General features: G+C 43.3%; 1 protein-coding gene across 11 annotated transcripts in view; it reads right to left on the bottom strand.

Annotated features, from left to right (window-relative positions):
• The window catches only part of FHOD3 (formin homology 2 domain containing 3), a 553244-nt gene extending 550475 nt beyond the window's left edge, over window positions 1–2769 (bottom strand). For all 11 annotated transcript variants that reach the window (XM_044447289.1, XM_044447292.1, XM_044447291.1 and 8 more), the window contains exons 1-2: window positions 2614–2769; window positions 1836–2123 (exon numbers count right to left, since the gene is read on the bottom strand). In XM_044447289.1, coding sequence (XP_044303224.1) covers window positions 1836–2006 — 171 coding nt within the window. In that variant the 5' untranslated portion in view covers window positions 2007–2123; window positions 2614–2769. The remainder of the gene's footprint in view (window positions 1–1835; window positions 2124–2613) is intronic.
• Between the last annotated feature and the right edge of the window lie 15736 nt (window positions 2770–18505).

Below are 18505 nucleotides of genomic sequence, written 5' to 3'. Positions count from 1 at the left end.
GTTAAAATATATGATCTGGCCAGGGCAACTTCTTCTTCCTTCTCTTTTCTCCTCCTATATTCTTTATTTACTTATTTTATACTGTTAATTTTAATTTTATATTATTGTATCTCAGTGTATTTTTTGTATTTTTGTATTTAGTGGTAATTTATTATGTTCTATTGTATTTCAATGTATCTTATTGTGTTGTGAGCTGCCCCGAGGCTTCGGCAAGGGGCGGCATAGAAATGTTATAATAATAATAATAATAATAATTATTATTATTATTATTGTTGTTGTTGTTGTAGGAAAAAGGCAGGATATAAATCAATCAATCAATAAAATGTATGTAGAAGGAGCTCCGTGACAGTGTATAAATAGTCAAGGGACTTGATGGTACCACCAAAACGTAATGACCACACTGGATCACTTATTAGATCAGTACCACTGACAGTAGGAACACATGCTTTGTATCATGTCCTCCATTAGATGTAGTTCTTTGCATGGGCCTATTTCAATGAGGTGCACATGTTCTGTGACTTCAGGACAGAAACAATGCTTAAGAACCCTTTTCTCTTATTGCAAATAAATGAGGCAATGTAGTGCTATCTATACAGCAGAGGCATGCCCAATGGAATCTCATGGTCTACTATCTGTGGCCTGATCATATGATAACTGCAGAAAAGTGCATTAAGCACAACATGGCGCACCAGGCAAGGAATCTTCTCTGCATGTCCTTCCTAAGAATCTTCTGGAATATAAACTTCAAAGTGTTTCCTCACAATCTACAATGCATCTTAAATTTCTCATTTAGGGGTGTGGCAACATGCAATGTTTTTATTACTTGCCACCCTCTTATCCCACTGGATAGCCATAACTTTCAAAAATACAATGCAAAAGCCAGTTCTCAAAGGAGACAGACAATGCACCAAAATAGATAACAGTTGCCATGTGTTAAGCCCCACTATTTGGTATGAGCTTGACAGACACATTATCATAAAAGCAAATGAGCAACTCAAGGACTTATTTAGTCCAGTGTCCTTCTTCTGGCCAACCAGATGCCTCTGGAAAGGCCACAGTCAGAAGCACCTTCCTCTCATAACTAGGAGTATTCGGAATCTGAAGGTTCTATGTAGCCATCATGACTAATCTCTATGGGTCGTATACAGACTATATTCCTCATACTTTAGTCCAATGAGAGAAGTTAGTCATGACTAACTTAAGTCCCAGTGATCTCAGTGTAGCCACAGGGTGACTATTTGCCTAATCCCCTTTTACAACCATGCAAGCAAATGCCCATCACCACATCTTGTGGCAATGAATTCCATGTCACTTTATGCACCAGATGACATACTTCCTTGTTTCTACTCTGAGTCTCATGTCCATCAATTTCACAGGATACTCCAAGTTCTACTAGAATGAGAAGGAGAAATGCTTCTATCCCTTCAAAACCTCACTGTTTTACGTAGAAACTTCTATCATGCTCCCAACATACAAATAATTTACATGAGAAGAGGGCAGAGGGTTATTTTTTTTCCTCATGTTATTCTGCAATTTCTTGCAGACCATGTGGACCAGAGGCACTCTAGAAATCAGCCCGCCCCACCCCTGACCACAACTCCAGCAACTCATCAACTCCTAGCTCATGCAGGCAGGGGTTCATGGGAGTTATTGTTCAAAACATCTGCAAGGCCCCACGTAGGGGAAAGCTGGCAACCTGCCTTCATAAGCAGAAAAACTGGAAAACTGCAGGGGATGCAGAGGTCCAAAGGAGATCCACACTCCTAGCTCAGCCGTCAAAGAAACCACCCGCTCCAGACAAGTTCTAGGAGCCCCTCCCTCTTCTCCCCCAGTACCTTCTGTGGGGCTTTGAGAAGACGATGCACCCCAGCCAGCTGAGTGACGAGGGGGAGGTCTTCCCGGAAGGTGTAGAGGGGCGGCCGGGTTGGCTCGGGAAAGTTGGTGCTGTTGAAAGGATCTGTGTCGTCGAGGAACTGCACCCTGCAAACCAACGTTGTGGTGGCCATGGTGCATCCATGCAAACAGAAAGAATGCACACCGCAGTGGAAACAGCAGCAGCACAAGAACGCAAGATCCGGCTGAGAGGCGGGAGAGAATCAGAAAGGAGCCCCAGTTTCTTCCTTCTTCAAGCAAAAAAAAAAAAATAAATAAATTAAATTAAAATAAAATTAAATTAAAATTAAAATTAAAATTAAAAAAAATCTCCCGGGAAGCGCGCTCGCGCGCACACACTCCAGTTATTTGCGAATGGCTGGGTCGGAAAGCGCGCGCGCGGGGTGGCGGGGGGGTCAATCCCTTTTCCCGCTGCAAAGGAGAGCTTGTTTCAGTCGCGTGGAGCGAGGTCTCTCTCTCTCTCTCTCTCTCTCTCTCTCTCTCTCTCTCTCTCTCACACACACACACACACACACACACACACACACACACAGAGAGAGAGAGAGAGAGAGAGAGAGAGAGAGAGAGAGAGAGAGAGAGAGAGAGAGAGAGAGAGGGGCGGGATATAGCAGCAAATAAGTTCCCAAGCAAAACATAAGCAACGGCAGATTCCGGAGAAGTCGGGCAGGGAAAGCCGAGCGGCGGTGGCGATCGGCTTCAGAGAGGACAGGCAAAAGTTACCATGCACGGGAAAGGGCGGCTCCTGAGGCAGCAGACAGAGACCCCGCGGGAAGTGCTGCTCGCGGCGGTGGCTCCCCCATTCTCAGCCGGCCGCTCGCCGCACCGAAGCGAGACGCGAAAAAGAGAGAACGACGGCAGCGGCTGCTGGGAAACCTGTTCTCCATCCCCCTCCCCACCCGATCGCCCCGGCAACTGCGAGCTGCGCCCTCCAGTGGGCGCAACCCGGCAACGCAATCGAAATCCTGCTGCAAGACAGCAAGTAAGCGCAGATTTTGCTTCCTTCTGGGAAGGCCTGAACCACGGCCAGAAATCACCTAAGAATTTCAGTATAAATGTTGCCTGCCTTCTCTTTATCTCCCCCCTCCCCAAAGGACTAGTTACTTCCTTTATAAAAGAATGAGAAGTTAAAAATCGGGATCCAGTTCCCCAAGAGCATTATTAGAACAGCCATGCTAGATCATACCAACCCTTTAGGCTAGAATTCTCTTCCTACAGCAGCCAACCAGATGTGCTGTTTATGGTTGAGTGCAACAGCGCCTTCTACGCATGTTCTTCGCAACTGATATATATTCCATAGTTTAACTATGTACTATTATGAAGAACTAATTCCTTTCATCCAGTGCTTTTTTTGTAAGAAAAAAGGTGTCGGAACTCACACCTTGTTAATCTTTTCTTAACATAAATTTAATTTATTGTATTTAAGGCAAATGTTCATAGTAAATTCCAAAGTTTTGTCCAATTCTCGTCGGACAAATCTTCTCGACTCCTTTCCCTGCTGTTAGTATCTATGACTGAATGTGGTCCTCTGAGTAACTCCAGATCAACATATTTTGAAGGATCGAAAAGTCTCCAAGGTGGTTGGACAAGTTTGATGAACAAAAGTGCTGAAATTATCTTAGTCTTCAACAAAGCTCTTATTGGGGTGGCAATTAGATTCATCTGCAAAAACCCACATTCACATTCACTTGAAGAAATAGGAATGGTATTCAGAGTCCGTATCAAATGCAACAGTTTTTCTGGATATGTATTTTCAAGAATGTATTCATGGAATCCACAAATCATTTCTCTTTCATTTAATTGCAGTCTGATTGACAAGTTTCTAATTTCCACTTCTCCAAATGTCAGCTGAGTATTAACATCTTCAGGCCAATGTTTTTGATCAAGTATGTGAGACTGTTGGGAAAATTTGGATAAATCCTGGCAGAAAAACATTACTTCTGTGTGCTTTTGCATTGTGGGATCAAATCTCGTACTCCTTCTCAAACCAAGCTGTCACTGTTTAAAATTGCATTTCTCCCCGTCTCCTTTCTCTCACCTTTAGCTGTAAGCTACAGTACACAGGCCATTTAGTCCAAATTTACATTGTATACTTTCAAAGTGATTAAATAATCATTGTTGGAATTCACAGTTTACCAGGAAGTATCTTTTGCTAAGCCCAGAGGGCTTCATGTGCCCTGGTCATTCAGAATGTCTAGAGTCTAGATAAGAGTCTGAGTTCATGAATAGCTTCTCAGTAGCTTGAATTTACATGTCTAAGCAGACCTGGAGATGGGTTCAAGCTGCTGAACTAAAGTGCCAATACACTGCAATTAGAAATATTGTAATCTCATTGTCTCTGTATGATTGACTGACATTCCTTTATCTGTTCTGTATGTGATGACCTCAGAATCTTATTGTAATGTCTGCATTCTGTCATCAATTGCCTTGTACCTGTGTACCTATAAAATACCCTGCAATGGTATTGAAGCTTTGCAGCAGAGTTTACCTCTGCTAGCCTGGTAATGCATTATCGTGAGCGTACCGCGGGAACCTGGGTCATGCAATAAAGCCACAGATGGTCTGGACGCTTGATCTTTCCCACGAACCCGAGTTTTATTTCCTCTTCTCAAATTGAGATTCCGGGATTCTGACAAGACCAATACGCCAACTAATCATCTTTGCTATCTAGCAATCTTTTTTCGATTGACTCTTTCAATTTTGTATAACATGTACTTGGGTCAATGGGAGGATCCTTTCCTGAATCTTTTTCGTGAAGTAAAACTCCACGAAAGCGAAGATCACGTACAGCAGCAACGCGCATTTATAATAGGGCCCAGAGTTCTGTCTTCTTTCTTCAAAAACTTGTACCAGTATTTTTATTTTCTTATTTGCCTTGTACAAGTCCATGTTGCAGTCCTGCAGGTCCAAACTGAATTCTGATAATTCTTGGAGAGCGTCACACATCAATCCTAGGTCCAATAAAAACTCTGTAGATGTGATTTTTCTTTTCAATTTATTTATTTATTTAGTGTTTTTGTATGCCATCCCATCGCTTATAGCCTTGGGACAGCTTACATAAATAAATAAACATGGTACAAAAATACAATTAAAATCTGGAAACACAATGGCTGCACAATTAAAACCTATAGATATTAAATGTTATTAAAAAAATTAAATAAAAAGGCCTTCGCTATCATAAGTGCATTTATCATTTTTATCTCTTGTAGGATCATGCATTGCTTCTTCAAAATGATACACAAGGGATTCAAAATTATTCCACACAGCCAAAACTGTATGCAAACTAGATGACACCCATCGGGTACTTAACATTCTTCCAATTTTCAGCAGCTCAGCCCCCAGTAATTCTGCACATAAATGCAACTCTCTAATATTCTTTGCCGAAGTGTGGTATATGACGTAAAGTATATCAATAGATGATTTGAATCTATTTATTCCTGAAGTTTCTTGACAGCATCACCTACTGATAATTCTAGTCTGTGATTAATACAATGCCAAACTATAATAGAAGGAAAACGTTCTGACAGCAATTTTTTCACTCCACTTTTACACCCTAATATCACAGCAGTGTCATCGCATGCCAGAGAAACCAAATATTTTTTTAAATAATCTTCTGTCATCCCATAAGAGTGAAGACACTGGAGTAAGCAATCAAATACTCCTTCTGCTGTTACTTTTTCAAGTTCTACCAAGTCCAAAAACAAATTTATCGGTGAATTCATTCCAACACCTTCGATACAGCATCAAACATATACTATGAAGGTAGGTTTTTTTGCTTATTGTGGTTGATTCATCAATTATCAATGAAATTTTATTATTGGATTGAACAATTTCTTTAACCACAAAAGAAATTTAACAATTTCTTTCTTCCTCATTTCTTCACTTGTATAATTAACAATGTTAATACACACATTTGTAGAATGAAGAATACGACCCATTTCAACTCCGTTCAGTTCTTGCAGATCACTTTCAGTTTCAAAATGATGGAATGATTGATTTTCCTTTCCTACTTCATATGCAGTTTGAAAAATTTTTGCAGTTATTATTTTTTCATGAGATAATGACGTTAAAAACATTCTCAAGAGTCATTTTTTTTTGCTTTCAGCAACTATTTTAAATGCTGCTTTATGAGCAGCAGATTCTCTGATCAATTTTTTTTTTTTTTCGAAGTGAGCTCAACTGTTGCTTCCTATTTTTGCCAGAATAGGTTATCTCATTGTTGGTCCATTCTTTGGAAAGTTTCCTATTTTCGTTTCAACTCCAAGAGTTCCAAGTTTTCTACAAGGCATACAACCAAGTTTCATTTAGCAAACACAGAGCCATTCATTTTTCAAGCAAAAATCTTTTTTTTTTTTTTGATCATAGGTCCAGCAGTCTGGCCAGTCATTTGTAGTTTGACTTTGCTTTTCAAGATCAGATTCAGAAATATCAACAGGCGTCGTTATTTTCGTGTGTTCTGTCATTGTACCTGTTAATATTTTGGCCTTTTTATTAGCAGGACCGATGGTTGAGAAGTAATTTTTTTTCTTTTTTAAATTTGGGGTCACACTTTTATACTAGGAACAATAAAACAACAATAATACAGAGCAACAATAATGCCTGAACGTTGCTGCTTCATGAGATAGCAAGAACAATAAGAAGGAGAAACATCAATCAGTCTATCCATCACAATTCCAAGATCTTGTAGTCAGCCCTCTGATTGTGTGGGCTGTACTCAGTTTAGGGGGTCTCAGGTACAGATCTACTTGAAAAGTAATTCCCAATGGGCTCAGTGGAAACTACTCCCTAATAAATGTGTTTAGAATGTCCTAAGCAAGCAGGGACAGGTCTGCACCTTGAGAAATCCTAGCTATGCGTTGTTGTTGTTGTTGTTGTTGTTGTTGTTGTTGTTTTTCCTCTTTAGAAGCAAATTCCATTTATTTCTGTGGTACTTTCAGGCAAGGCTACAATGCCAATCTAGACCTACTCACTTGGAACAAATGCCATTAAACATGGCAAAACTGAATTATTTATTTATGAGGCTGTTTTTAAACTGCTTTTTAAATCACCCCTATGGAGATCAGTCTGCTATGCAAAGGGAAGGACCAACAACTGTACCAAACATATAAGGCAATATAAATGAAACCATCAAGTAATACATTTCAAACAAGTTAAAAGAATAAGACCAACTCTCAAAAATACTTAGCCAATGAGGAGAGTGTTCAATAGTTCAGGTGCCACCATTGAAAAGACACACTTCCAAGTTGTCACAAAATATACCCCTCCTAGCAAAGATAGAGAAAAACTTCAACAGAACTTAAGGCATGGGTAGGATGGTATGAGGCAGGGTTGGGAAACCCTGTTCTCCCTAAATACCAAGCTAAATCTGAGTGTGCACACTTGGAATACATGCCAGCAATAAGATGAGGCAAATCCCTACCAGCGTGAGTTCACCCACCCCAATGTGATTTTTCATGTGTATGCATACACTCATTAATTCACTTTCATACAGAGCATACGCTCCACTCCTAAAAATGTTCTATATGCAAGAATCTATGCATTTCATACATGGTAAGAGACAGATCTGAGTTACAACCTATCTTTATTTTCAAGAATGGAGAACAGCCACTGCTTCCACTTCCTAGAATGCATTGTTCGGTTATCTGATACCTACATAATTTAATCTACAAATTATTGTATGTCTGAGTCAGGGTCAGCTATAGGACCACCTTTAAGGACAAATTCAATAGCAAGTCATCAGGGAAGTAAAAGCCACATTTTGGCAAATATGGTTGTGCCAAAGTCGCAAGAGGATAGTACAAAAAGCAGAAGCAGTTGGTAAACAGACAAACAGTAGAGGACACTATTACCAGTCAAGAAAAAGTGTTCCAAGGGAATAGTAATGTCAAAAAAGATCAAAATACAGGTAAGTGATCCAAGGCAAACATAACCCTAAAAGCAAGGTCTAGCAGGAGTTCAAGGGTCAACAGCACAGATTGTCAGTCAAGAAGCAAAGGTCCAAAACTGGAGCCAAAGAGCTGATCTCACAGCTAATAAATCTCACTGAGAGCTCATAGACTGAAGCTTCTAGAGTACCACCCAGTACCAAAGGATTCTGCTCATGCAGAATCTTTTATTCATGAAGAGACTTCTGCAGCAAGAGGGCACTCCTTCACTTGGCCACCTTCTTAGCTTGCATTTTAATGCACTGAAGTTCTTGGGGGCTTTGTGGTGGCCCAGCATTCCTCCCTACCTCAAAAGCCTCTTGGGGCAGTAGAAGGCATCACTCTTGAGTTCTGAGTAGCACTGGGTTCCTCTGAAGTGATAAACCCATTTCCTGGGTTTATCGGGCTCCAAAAATTCAAGCTATTTCTCTAAGGATGGTTCCTCCAATGGAGGCAGGACAACTGGCTCACAACACACAGGACCATGACACAAGCCTCCATTTTAAGACTGGGTCTAAAACACAAACTTCATGACCATAGCAGCTAGCCTCATGTTTGGATGTTTCATATTTCATTCCACCCACCACGCTTTTTGAACCAGCTAGCCAGAGGAAGAGTTCTAGACAACTCAAAAACTTGCACACTTCTGTAGCATTTTCACTGGTCTGAGAAAAGATAGTGCACCATTGTGGACTTTGGTATTTTACTTTCCCCCTTATGGTTCAGCACAGCTATCTTAGCCCCTATTATGTTACCTAGTGCCAGCCTTAGATCTGTCTAGCTGCTTATCGGTAATTATTAATACATCTTTGCTGTTATGCTTTCACCAAAGAGTTTCAACATATAGTTAGGCGGCAGAACAGTATTACCATAACAGCTGAAAAAGACCTGAGAAAAGAGAATAGAAATTCCATCAGGGAGCTGCCCTAATAGCTCCTCTTGAGCTTATCACCTATTCCTGGCTTCTGTCCAGTCAGGGAAAAGCTTTCTTGCAGGTACAAATAAAATGGCAGCAGCCCACGTATTATCCTCAGGTATGCATAATTCATGAGTACACTATGCTGGAACTGACTGGCTAAGCGCCAATTTGTTTGATATGAAAACAGCAACCCATTCAATGCATTTGCTTCTCTATATCAGGTGTGAGTGAAGAGAACTAAGCAGAGGAGTCACATGAGCCCTAAGCAAGCATTCAAAACAATGCTGAAGGCACTAACTATGGAGAGGCAGTCACACCAGGCCCCCCCCCCCACTTCACCGCTATTCCAGAAAGACAATCATATTCTCAACAAAATGTGCTCACCATCCTCCCCACAGGTGGGGGTACTGCACAATCATGGCCCGTTTGTGGGGATGCTTCCAAAACTGTTCAGACCCAAACATGAAGGATTGATGGTGAAACACCACCAGGGCTTTCTACAACACTTTCTGGGGAAATAATATTCTGCTGCAGCTGGGTCAGGCTCAGCTCAGCAGAGGTCTTAAGTACAGGATTACCAAGCAAGCAGAGGTCAAAGGTGAAGCAAGATCAAACACAGGTCAGCAGCTCAGACAAGCACCATCCAAGGTGCGACCATTTGCAAAAGTTTGGTCCAAACAAAAAGCATGGCTAGGAAAATTAGGTTACAAGGTTCTGAAAACTAAGACAAGGACACTGTTCAGCAGTAGATACACTGGAACAGAGGGCTTGTGTGGACTGAACTGCAAGAGCCCCATGGAGGGCTCAGCTGCAGTTCATCACAGGACCCTTAGCAAAAGCCCTACACATGAGGCATTTACTACTGTCTGCAGGTAGGCACTCCTTTGCAGGGCCACAGTCTTAGCCTATGCCAGCAGTGGTGCTGGCAGTATGCATGCTGAGGTGGGGGCGGGGCACGCAGCGAGGGGGGGCAAGGCGAGGTGGGGGCAGGTGCGCACTGCAAGGCAGGAGCACAAAGCAGCGGCTTGCTCGCTTGGAGATTGAGTGAGCAAACTGCTGCCTCCCCGTGCACGGGGCGAGGTGGGCGACAGGTCCAAATGGGCATGGCAGGCCGGATAAATGGGCATGGCGGGCCAGATCCAGCCCCCGGGGCGTAGTTTGAGGACCCATGGCCTATGCCTTCAGCTACCAGTTTCACACCCTGCTGTGACTCAGAAGCTGGGCCATCTACCTTTCAAGGTGGAAGATCTGACAGCATCTTTCCCAAGGGCCCAAGACTTTCATTGTGAGCTCCAGGGTCTCTAAAGAGGCTTGATCTTCAGAGAAACCTGAGTCCAGATTATTCTGCAAGAGGATTCCTCCAGGGATTGTGGCAGTGGCGGAGGTGGGGGGGGGGGAATAAGTTTTTGAGGCACTTGACATAGGGTTATGAATCCACCATGATCTGATAGGAGCAAAAAAAAAAAAAAAATCAGATGGGAAAGTTATAGTAACCCTCCTTTCATCTATTTTTAAAATGACCAAAACACTTTGAATACTGATACTTACCCTGGCAGGTCAAAAAATAAAAAATGAAATTCAGGGGAAAGACCATAGGCCCTGAAAAATTAGTGCATTCCTCATTTCCTGCTTCACCTGAGCCCTTATCTGAATAGAGTGATACTGGAATCCTCTTAGCTCTGTGTTAAGGGAAGTTCTGAGAAATACAAAGAAACAGAGGGAGTCAGAAGGGGCCTCCAGGGCCATCTAGTCTGACTCCTGGCTACTTAATGGTATCCACTTTGAATCTTGGTTCCCTGAGCTTTGCTCCATTGGAATGCGTCCTGTCCTCATTCACAGGGGGGAAAAGGTCGCAACCTACCTCTGCATGATGTCCCTTCACATACCTATATGTCACTAACAGGGGCCCTCTGAGCCTCCTCAAGGCCCAGTTCCCTCAATCTCTTCTCATATGGCTTACTCTACAAACCAGCCACCATCCTTATGACCCATTGCTGCACCGATTCCCACCTTGCTACATCCCTCTTGTAATGAAGGGCCAAGAATTGAGCACAATACTCCAGCTGCAGGCTCACCAGAGTCATAAAGAGTGGTAGTAATACCTCTCTCAATCTAGAAACCACACTTGTGGCTATGCATCCAAGGGTGGCGTTCACCCTCTTAACCACCACATCACACTGCTGACTCATGTTCAGCCTGCAGTCAACCAGCATCCCAAGGTCCCTTTCTCAAGTGCTACTCTCCAGCCACTGGTCCCCAACCTGTATTTATGACACCCATTCCTATGCCCCAAGTGCAAGACCTCACACTTATCCACACTGAATGCCATCCTGTTGTCTCCTGCCCACTTCCATAGTCTTTACAGTTCATCCTGGATCTGGAGTACCTGCTCCTCAGTTGTGGCCACTGCCCCAGTTTTAGTATCGTCTACGGATTTGATCAGCAGACTGTTCACCCCTCCTTCCATGTCATTCATGAAAAGATTAAACAGGATCAGCCCCAGGACAGAGCCCTGGGGGACCCCGCTTGTCACTGGCCAACATCCTGATGATCCCCCACTAATGGTTACCCTCTGTTTTCGGTCAATTAACCATGCCCTAATTCATTGGACAGTGCATTGGTCTATCCCAAAACTCCTCAATTTCTCAACCAGGATATCATGCAGCACTTTGTCAAAGGTCTTTCTGAAATCCAGATAAACCACATCAACCATGTCCTCTCCGTCTAGCCACCTCAAAACCTTGTCATAGAATTCCACATGGTTCATCTGGCAGAACCTGTTTTTGCGGAAGCCATGTTGTGTGGCCGCCAGCCTCCCTTCCCTGTCTAGGGTTGGTAGGTTTCTCCCTACTGTGAGCCTTTCCATCATCTTCCCCAGAATGGATGAAAGGCCTTTAATTCCCCTATGTCCCCTCTGTTAACCTTTTTGAAGATTGGGACCACTGATGTCACCCTCCAGTCCTCTGGAACCTCACTGTTTTCCACAAGACCTCAAAAATAGAGGCCAACGGGCACAAGAGTACCCCTACCAACTCCCAAAGTACCCTTGGGTGTAACTCATCATGGCCTGGCGCTTTGTAACATCCACTGCCCTGAGGAGCTCCTCGAATTCTAGGGGGATGACTCTAATTTGTGCCCTTAAAAATCCAGCCTCATCCCATCCCCCATGCAGATCTTCCCCCATCGATCTAAATGAGAAGCAAGTGGCATTATGATAAGAAATGGCAGAACTTAAAGCCTTTGTTGCTTAAGTCACATGGATACAGCAAAACCACAAATCTCAGCCTGTAAGAATGGAGTTAACATTGGAGCCATTTCAACCCAGCATTCAAAAAGGTAAATGAATCCTTTCAAAGGATAGTTAAAAGACATAGGGGGCAATTAAGAAGTTGAACTCTGTTTCTGTGAGTTGGCAGAATAGAGGGCAGAGGCATACTCACTTTTCTAAAAGGATTCTGACCTGATTGGCATGACATGATAGCTCATGGGTTGTTTTATTCAGAACGACCAAGGAAGAAAAGATGCACTAGCTGGAGCATTCCCACATCTACTTTTGCTCAGAAACTCACAGTCAGCTCCTTGACAGGTTGTTTAGCATGTCATGTCAACCTGGAATGCAAGGGCTAATCAACCCAGCAATTAAACCCATTAAGTAATTAAAATGGATCTTACTTTTCCCAGAGTTCCCCAAGAATCAGGGATGGGGGTTTCCAAGAGCAAAAGCTTAGACCAGAGAAAAATACTTAAAATACTATCTCAGGTATCCTGCCATGCTGTGTGTTAACAAGGCCATCAACTCCTTACTTTCACAACAGCCAGGGCAATGGAAAAACTGCTTGCAGGCTGCCTGATTTAACTGATAATGCTGATAAGTTTGAATGGCATACCTGACTAGCAGGTGTGGCAGAGAAGGTGGTTATTGTTGTGCTAACATTAGGATCTGAACATTAGTCCTGTTTTTATGCTTCCTTCCTTATCTGCAGCATTTGTTTGGAATCTCTAGTAGTCTTGAATTGTTACAGCCTATTTGGCTCTATCCGATGGCTTTCCAGCCCATTCAATATTCACTCTGCAGGATCCTTGCTACTTGTCCAGGAATCATGGAAGACTACTTGAAACCTGACCCTCTTGGCAACAAGGTTTTTTTTCCTGCTTCATTTGGGAGTGTTGGAAGGTGAAAGATCGATTCTAATCATGATAATATTTACATTCTACCACAGAGGCAGCTTAGGAACATATTCTGCTGTTTAGGGGCTTGCATTCATTGATGGTGGTGAACAACTTTGTAAATGGGAACTCTTATTATGACAGGACAGTCTAGTGAGAACTGATGTTGCCCTGGGTTGCCATGTTGCTTTTTTTGCAAGAAGCACAACTTTCAATACTCATAACCATTGGATGATGGCCAGTAGTAGACGCAAACACAGGAGATGGCTTATTCTAAATTCAAGTATAATTTAGGTGTTTTACTGTTCGGGATTAATGTGTTATATTTGATCATTACAAATGCTTTTTTCAGTCCCTAAAGTTAGGAGATTTAAAGTTCAGGAATGTCTGCATTCATTACAGAATTTATAAAAAGTAAGCCCTCCCCAATTCAGGAAGATGGGAGAGAAGATAATTGCATTCACCTCACCTGTGTGGTGTGCTGGGGATGTTAGAAGTTTTTCCTTGCCTTATAGTTATTTTTACATTTTGTATTTTTACATCAGGATTCCAAACCTAGCTCATCTGTTTTTTTGCCAATGTTATTGAATGCACCATCCAACAAGATCCACCTGGCCACAGGTTTTTACACTATGATGAAACACCTTGTATTTCTATTTATTTACTTATTTATTTACAATATTTTTACTCTGTCCTTCACAAATGCCTCAGGACAGCCCATAATTAAACATAACAATAAATAAACACAAAAAATACAACAAACATAATAAAATGCAACTAAGCTTGACCATTAAAAACTTAGTTAAAATATTTAAACATTAAAAAGTTGGGTGAATAAGAAAGGTTTTTACCTGGTGCTGAAAAGAATATAATGGCGCCAGGCGAAGCTCTCTGGGGAGCTCATTCCACAGTCAGGGCACCACCATGGAGAAGGCCCTTCTCCAGGTATTTGCTCTCCTAACCTCCTTCAAGGGAGGGCACATAGGGAGGAAGATGTTGCTTCAGGTATCCTGGTCCCAAGCCATTTAGGGCTTTATAGTCACCTTAAATTGGGCCCAGACTTCAACTGGGAGCCAGTGTAGCTGATAGAGGATCGGCATTATATGGGAATAATGACTGGACCCCATCAGCAATCTGGCAGCTCTGTTTTAAACCAATAGGAGTATCCAGACCACTTCCAAGGGCAGCTCCATGTAGAATGCAATACAATAATCCAACCGGGAAGTTACCAGAGCATGTGTCACTGTTGCCAAGCAGTTCTCATCCAGGTAAGGACACAACTGATGGATCAGCTGAAGCTGAAAAGTGATCCTCGCCACCACAGCCACCTGAGCCTCCAGGGACAGCTCTGGGTCAAGGAGCACTCCCAAGCTGTGGACCCTGTCCTTTGGATGGAGTACAACCCCATCCAGAACAGGGCCAAAGTCACTTACCTGGAAACCCGAACCGTCCACCAAAAGGACCTCCATCTAATCTGGACTGAGCATCAGTTTATTGGCCCTCATCCAGCCCATCACCTCTGCCAGGCATTGGTTAAGGACAGTCACTGCCTCACCTGGATTAGATGTAAAAGAGAGGTAGAGCTGGGTGTCATCAGTGTACTGATGGCTCTGCAGCCCATACCTCTGGATGACATCTCCCAGAGGTTCATGTAGATGTAGATGCATGGGGGATAAAATGGAACCCTGTGGTACTCCATGGCAAAGCTGCCATGGTGCAGAGCCGTAGTCTCCCAGCACCACCTTCTGGAATTGGCGAGACAGGTAGGAGTGGAACCACTGCCATGCAGTGCTTCCTACTCCCAAACCAGCCATCCTATCCAGAAGGATACCATGGTCGATGGTATCAAAAGCCACTGAGAGGTCCAGGAGAACCAACAGGGATGCACTCCCCCTGTCCCTCTCATTGTATAGGTCATCATACAAGGAGACCAAGGCATATTCAGTACCATAGCCAGGTCTGAAACCAGACTGAAATGGGTCCAGATAATCAGTTTCCTCCAAGAGGGTTTGGAGTTGTCCCACCACCACCCATTGCCCAAAAATGGGATGTTGACCACCAGTCTATAATTGGTGGCCATCTTTGGGTCCAGAGATTCCTTCTTCAGGACAGGTCTGATCAATGCCTCCTTCAAAGGAGTGGGGACCCAGCCCTCCCTCAGTGAGTCGTTGATGACCTCTTGGACCCAGGTACAAATCCCATGTTTGGGTCAGGTAAGCAGCCATGAAGGGCAAGGATTGAAGAAACTGGTGGTAGGACATACCAGTCCAAGCACCTTGTCCACATCCACAGGCCACAGCAACTGGAACTCATCCAATAAAGATGGACCAGACGGAGCTCTGGACACTTCCCGTTCTGGAATCCTATCAACTGTGGAGTCCAGCTCATGGCAAATCTGAGTGATTTTCTCCTTAAAGTGCTGGGCAAAGTCATCACAGTGGGCTATTGATGGTGTCACAGGATCTTTTTTTGGGCCAGAGTGTGTTAGGCTGTGCACCACCCAGAAAAGCTCCACCAGACGGCACTGAGGAGGCAATGGAAGTGGAGAAGAATTGCTTCTTTGCCACCCTCACCATCACCCTCCTTTGTGGAGTCACGTGGGCTTCCTCTGCTGTCTTCTACACTTTTTTCTTGATGGAATTGTTCGTAGTCGTACTTTGAGGAACTTCTTTTTCAAGATTTCCCATCCCTCTTGGACATCTTTCCCCTTAAGGGTGTGTTGCCATGGCACTTCACTTATCATTTTTCTGAGTTTGTTAAAGTTGGCTTTCCTGAAGTCCAGGATGCATGTTTGGCTCCAGTTACCCTTTGTCTCCTTCATAATTGAGAATTCAAGTATTACAGGGTCACTTTCTCCCAGAGTTCCCCTGGTTGTCATTTTGTACATCAGGTCACCCCTGTTAGTATTAAATCAAGGATAGCGGATCCTCTCATACCTTCCTCTACTTTCTGCTGGAGAAAGTTGTCGGCAACACATGTCAGGAATCTCTTGGAGGGGCCACGCTTGGCAGATTTTGTTTCCCAGAATATATCAGGGAAATTGAAGTCCCCCATGATGACTACATCATTCTTCTTGGAAATGCTGGCAAGTTGCTTTTCAAAGGTTGCATCCTTGTCTTCTTTTTGAGTGGGTGGATGATAATATATGCCAACAACTATGTTTTTCTTATTTTTTGCTCCCTTTCAATTTAGCCAGGTACTTTCAATGGGGCTATTAAGTTGGTCTTCTTGACTATCTGTGCAGATATGTGTCTCTCACATATAGTGCAACTCCACCTCCCTTTTTGTCTTTTCTATTCTTCTTGAACAGGCTGTATCCCTCAATTGTAGAGTTCCACTCATGTGAGTCATCCCACCAAGTTTCTGTTGTTCCTACAAGATCTTAATTGACCTTGTGTACTATGAGCTCAAGTTTGTGTTACTTGGTTCCCATACTCTGGGCATTGGTGTAGAGACATTGAAGTTCATTCTTGCTGTGCCCTGGTTTTCTTCCTACATTTTTTGGGAGTCTGGTGCTGGTGCCTGCTTGCGGTTTTTTCTCTGTTGAAATATATAAGTCTTTGCCAGGTGATGGTATGCCATGCTGCACATCTCCCTCCCCTATAGTTTAAAACTCTTCTGATGAAATTTTTGATGTGGTGACCAAACACCTGCTTTCTGTTCTTTGTGAGCTGCAGCCCATCATTTGCCAGCAGTTCATCTTCCAGGAAGTTTTGCTTGTGATCCCAGAATCCAAATCTCTCTTTATGGCACCACCATCATAGCCAGTCATTCACCTGAAGGATTTTTCTTTCTCTAACAGTTTCTCTTCCATATACTGGTAAGAATGAGGAGAAGACAATCTGGGCCCCAGTGTTTTGTATTTTCCTCCCTAGAGCTTCGATGTCTGATGTTATATCAGCAAAACTTCTCATGGCAGTGTTGTTAGTTCCCACATGGAAGAGAAGGAAGGGATATTTGTCAGTGGGTTGTACAAGTTGTGTGAACTTGTTGGTTACATCTTTAACCTTGGCGCCAGGGAGACAGCAAACTTGGTGATTCTCTGGGTCATCACAACAGACATATTTTTCCATTCTGCACAAGAGGGAACCTCTCACAATTAGCACTCTTCTCCTTTTGTTGCAAATTTTACTGTTCTTTTCCTTGTTTGATTGACATTTTGTCTCTGAAAAAGAGTTATTTAGTGTGTTGTGTGGTTCTTTTACAGTGGGTTTCTCACATGTCTCTTCCTCAAGCAACTTGAAGCAGTTCGTGAGTTCCACTGCTTCCACAAGTGCAGAGTGTTTTCTAGGTCTTCTGCATCCAACTGTCACCGTGTTCCAGTGAGTTTTCTCATTTTCCCTTCTCTCAGGGTTCTCTTCTGCCACCACACCTTGTAGTTGCTCTTCTTCCTTCTGGAGTACGCTTATATGTTGTAGCTCCTCCGTTCTGTCCAGAAACTCTTCATTTTCTTTCATTGTCCAGAGGGCAGACACTCACTGCTCCAGTCCTCTCACTTTTTCCTGTAACAGGGGTACGAGTGTGCAGCAGTTGCAGGGCACCACCTTGGAGTCTTCTTGGTGCATTGCTTGTGCATGCAGTGGGGGATTTAAGGTGAAAATAAGGAAGAGAAGCAAAATGGCGGGGGGGGGGGAATGTTAGGGACTTCCCCTTGGACCTCCTCTGCTAAACTCATGTTGGCTCGCTCCCTGGGAGCTTGGCTGCTTCTATCCCAGAGGCCCTAGACCTGCTGGGGCAGCTTGCTGTGCTCTGAGTCAGGAACCAGAATGAATCACCCCACCCATTCAACTGCTGCTAGCTGATCAGGTCACTCGCCTTCAGTTAATCAGCAGTTAATCAGGATTCAGCTGATGCAGTTTCCCTCCAACTGCCTCTTAGAAAACAAAAGACTTTTGGCTGGGCTAGTCCAGGGCTTCATTTGAAGTACTGGCTTCAGTTCTGGATACCACAATTTAAGAAAGATGCAGACAAGATGGTAAGGATTAAGAGGAGGACAACAAGGATAATCTAGGGACTGGCAACAAAGACCTATGAGGAGAGACTGAAAGATCTGGACATGTTTATCCTGGAGAAGACTGAGGGAAATATGATAGCACTCTGCAAGTACTTCTCCATCATTCCAGAGTGCAGGATATGGAATAATGGGTTCAAGTTACCAGCTAGATATCGGGTGGGGGGCGGGATTCTGTTACAGCAGTATGACAGTGGATTCCGTTGCCTAGAGAGGCCATGGCTTTTCCATACTAGAAGCATTCAAGACGCAACTGGACAGCCATCTGAGAAGGATGATTTAACTTGAAGTCCTGCACTGAGCAGGGGGTTCATCCTGATGGCTGCCTGGCCCCTTCCAGCTCTACTATTCTATGATTCTATGATCTAATTAAACTATAAATGATCTAATTAAACGATAAAGGAATATCCACATAGTTTGCAGTTTAATATGCCAGGGAACAATATTTATGCCTCCTTCATTTTTCCAGCTTTATTTATTTATGACACTTGTGTGCTGCCCCATAGCCCAAAGGCTCTCTGGGCAGCTCACAAAACAATGGCATACATAATAAAATCAATAATTTTAAAAAGTAATAATCTAACATAAAAACAA

This window comes from Varanus komodoensis, unplaced genomic scaffold (genome assembly GCF_004798865.1).
Source record: "Varanus komodoensis strain SLA01 unplaced genomic scaffold, ASM479886v1 scaffold51, whole genome shotgun sequence".
Classification (NCBI taxonomy): domain Eukaryota; kingdom Metazoa; phylum Chordata; class Lepidosauria; order Squamata; family Varanidae; genus Varanus; species Varanus komodoensis.
Note: the sequence above shows the minus strand (reverse complement) of the source record. Positions and strands in the feature narration are given on the sequence as shown.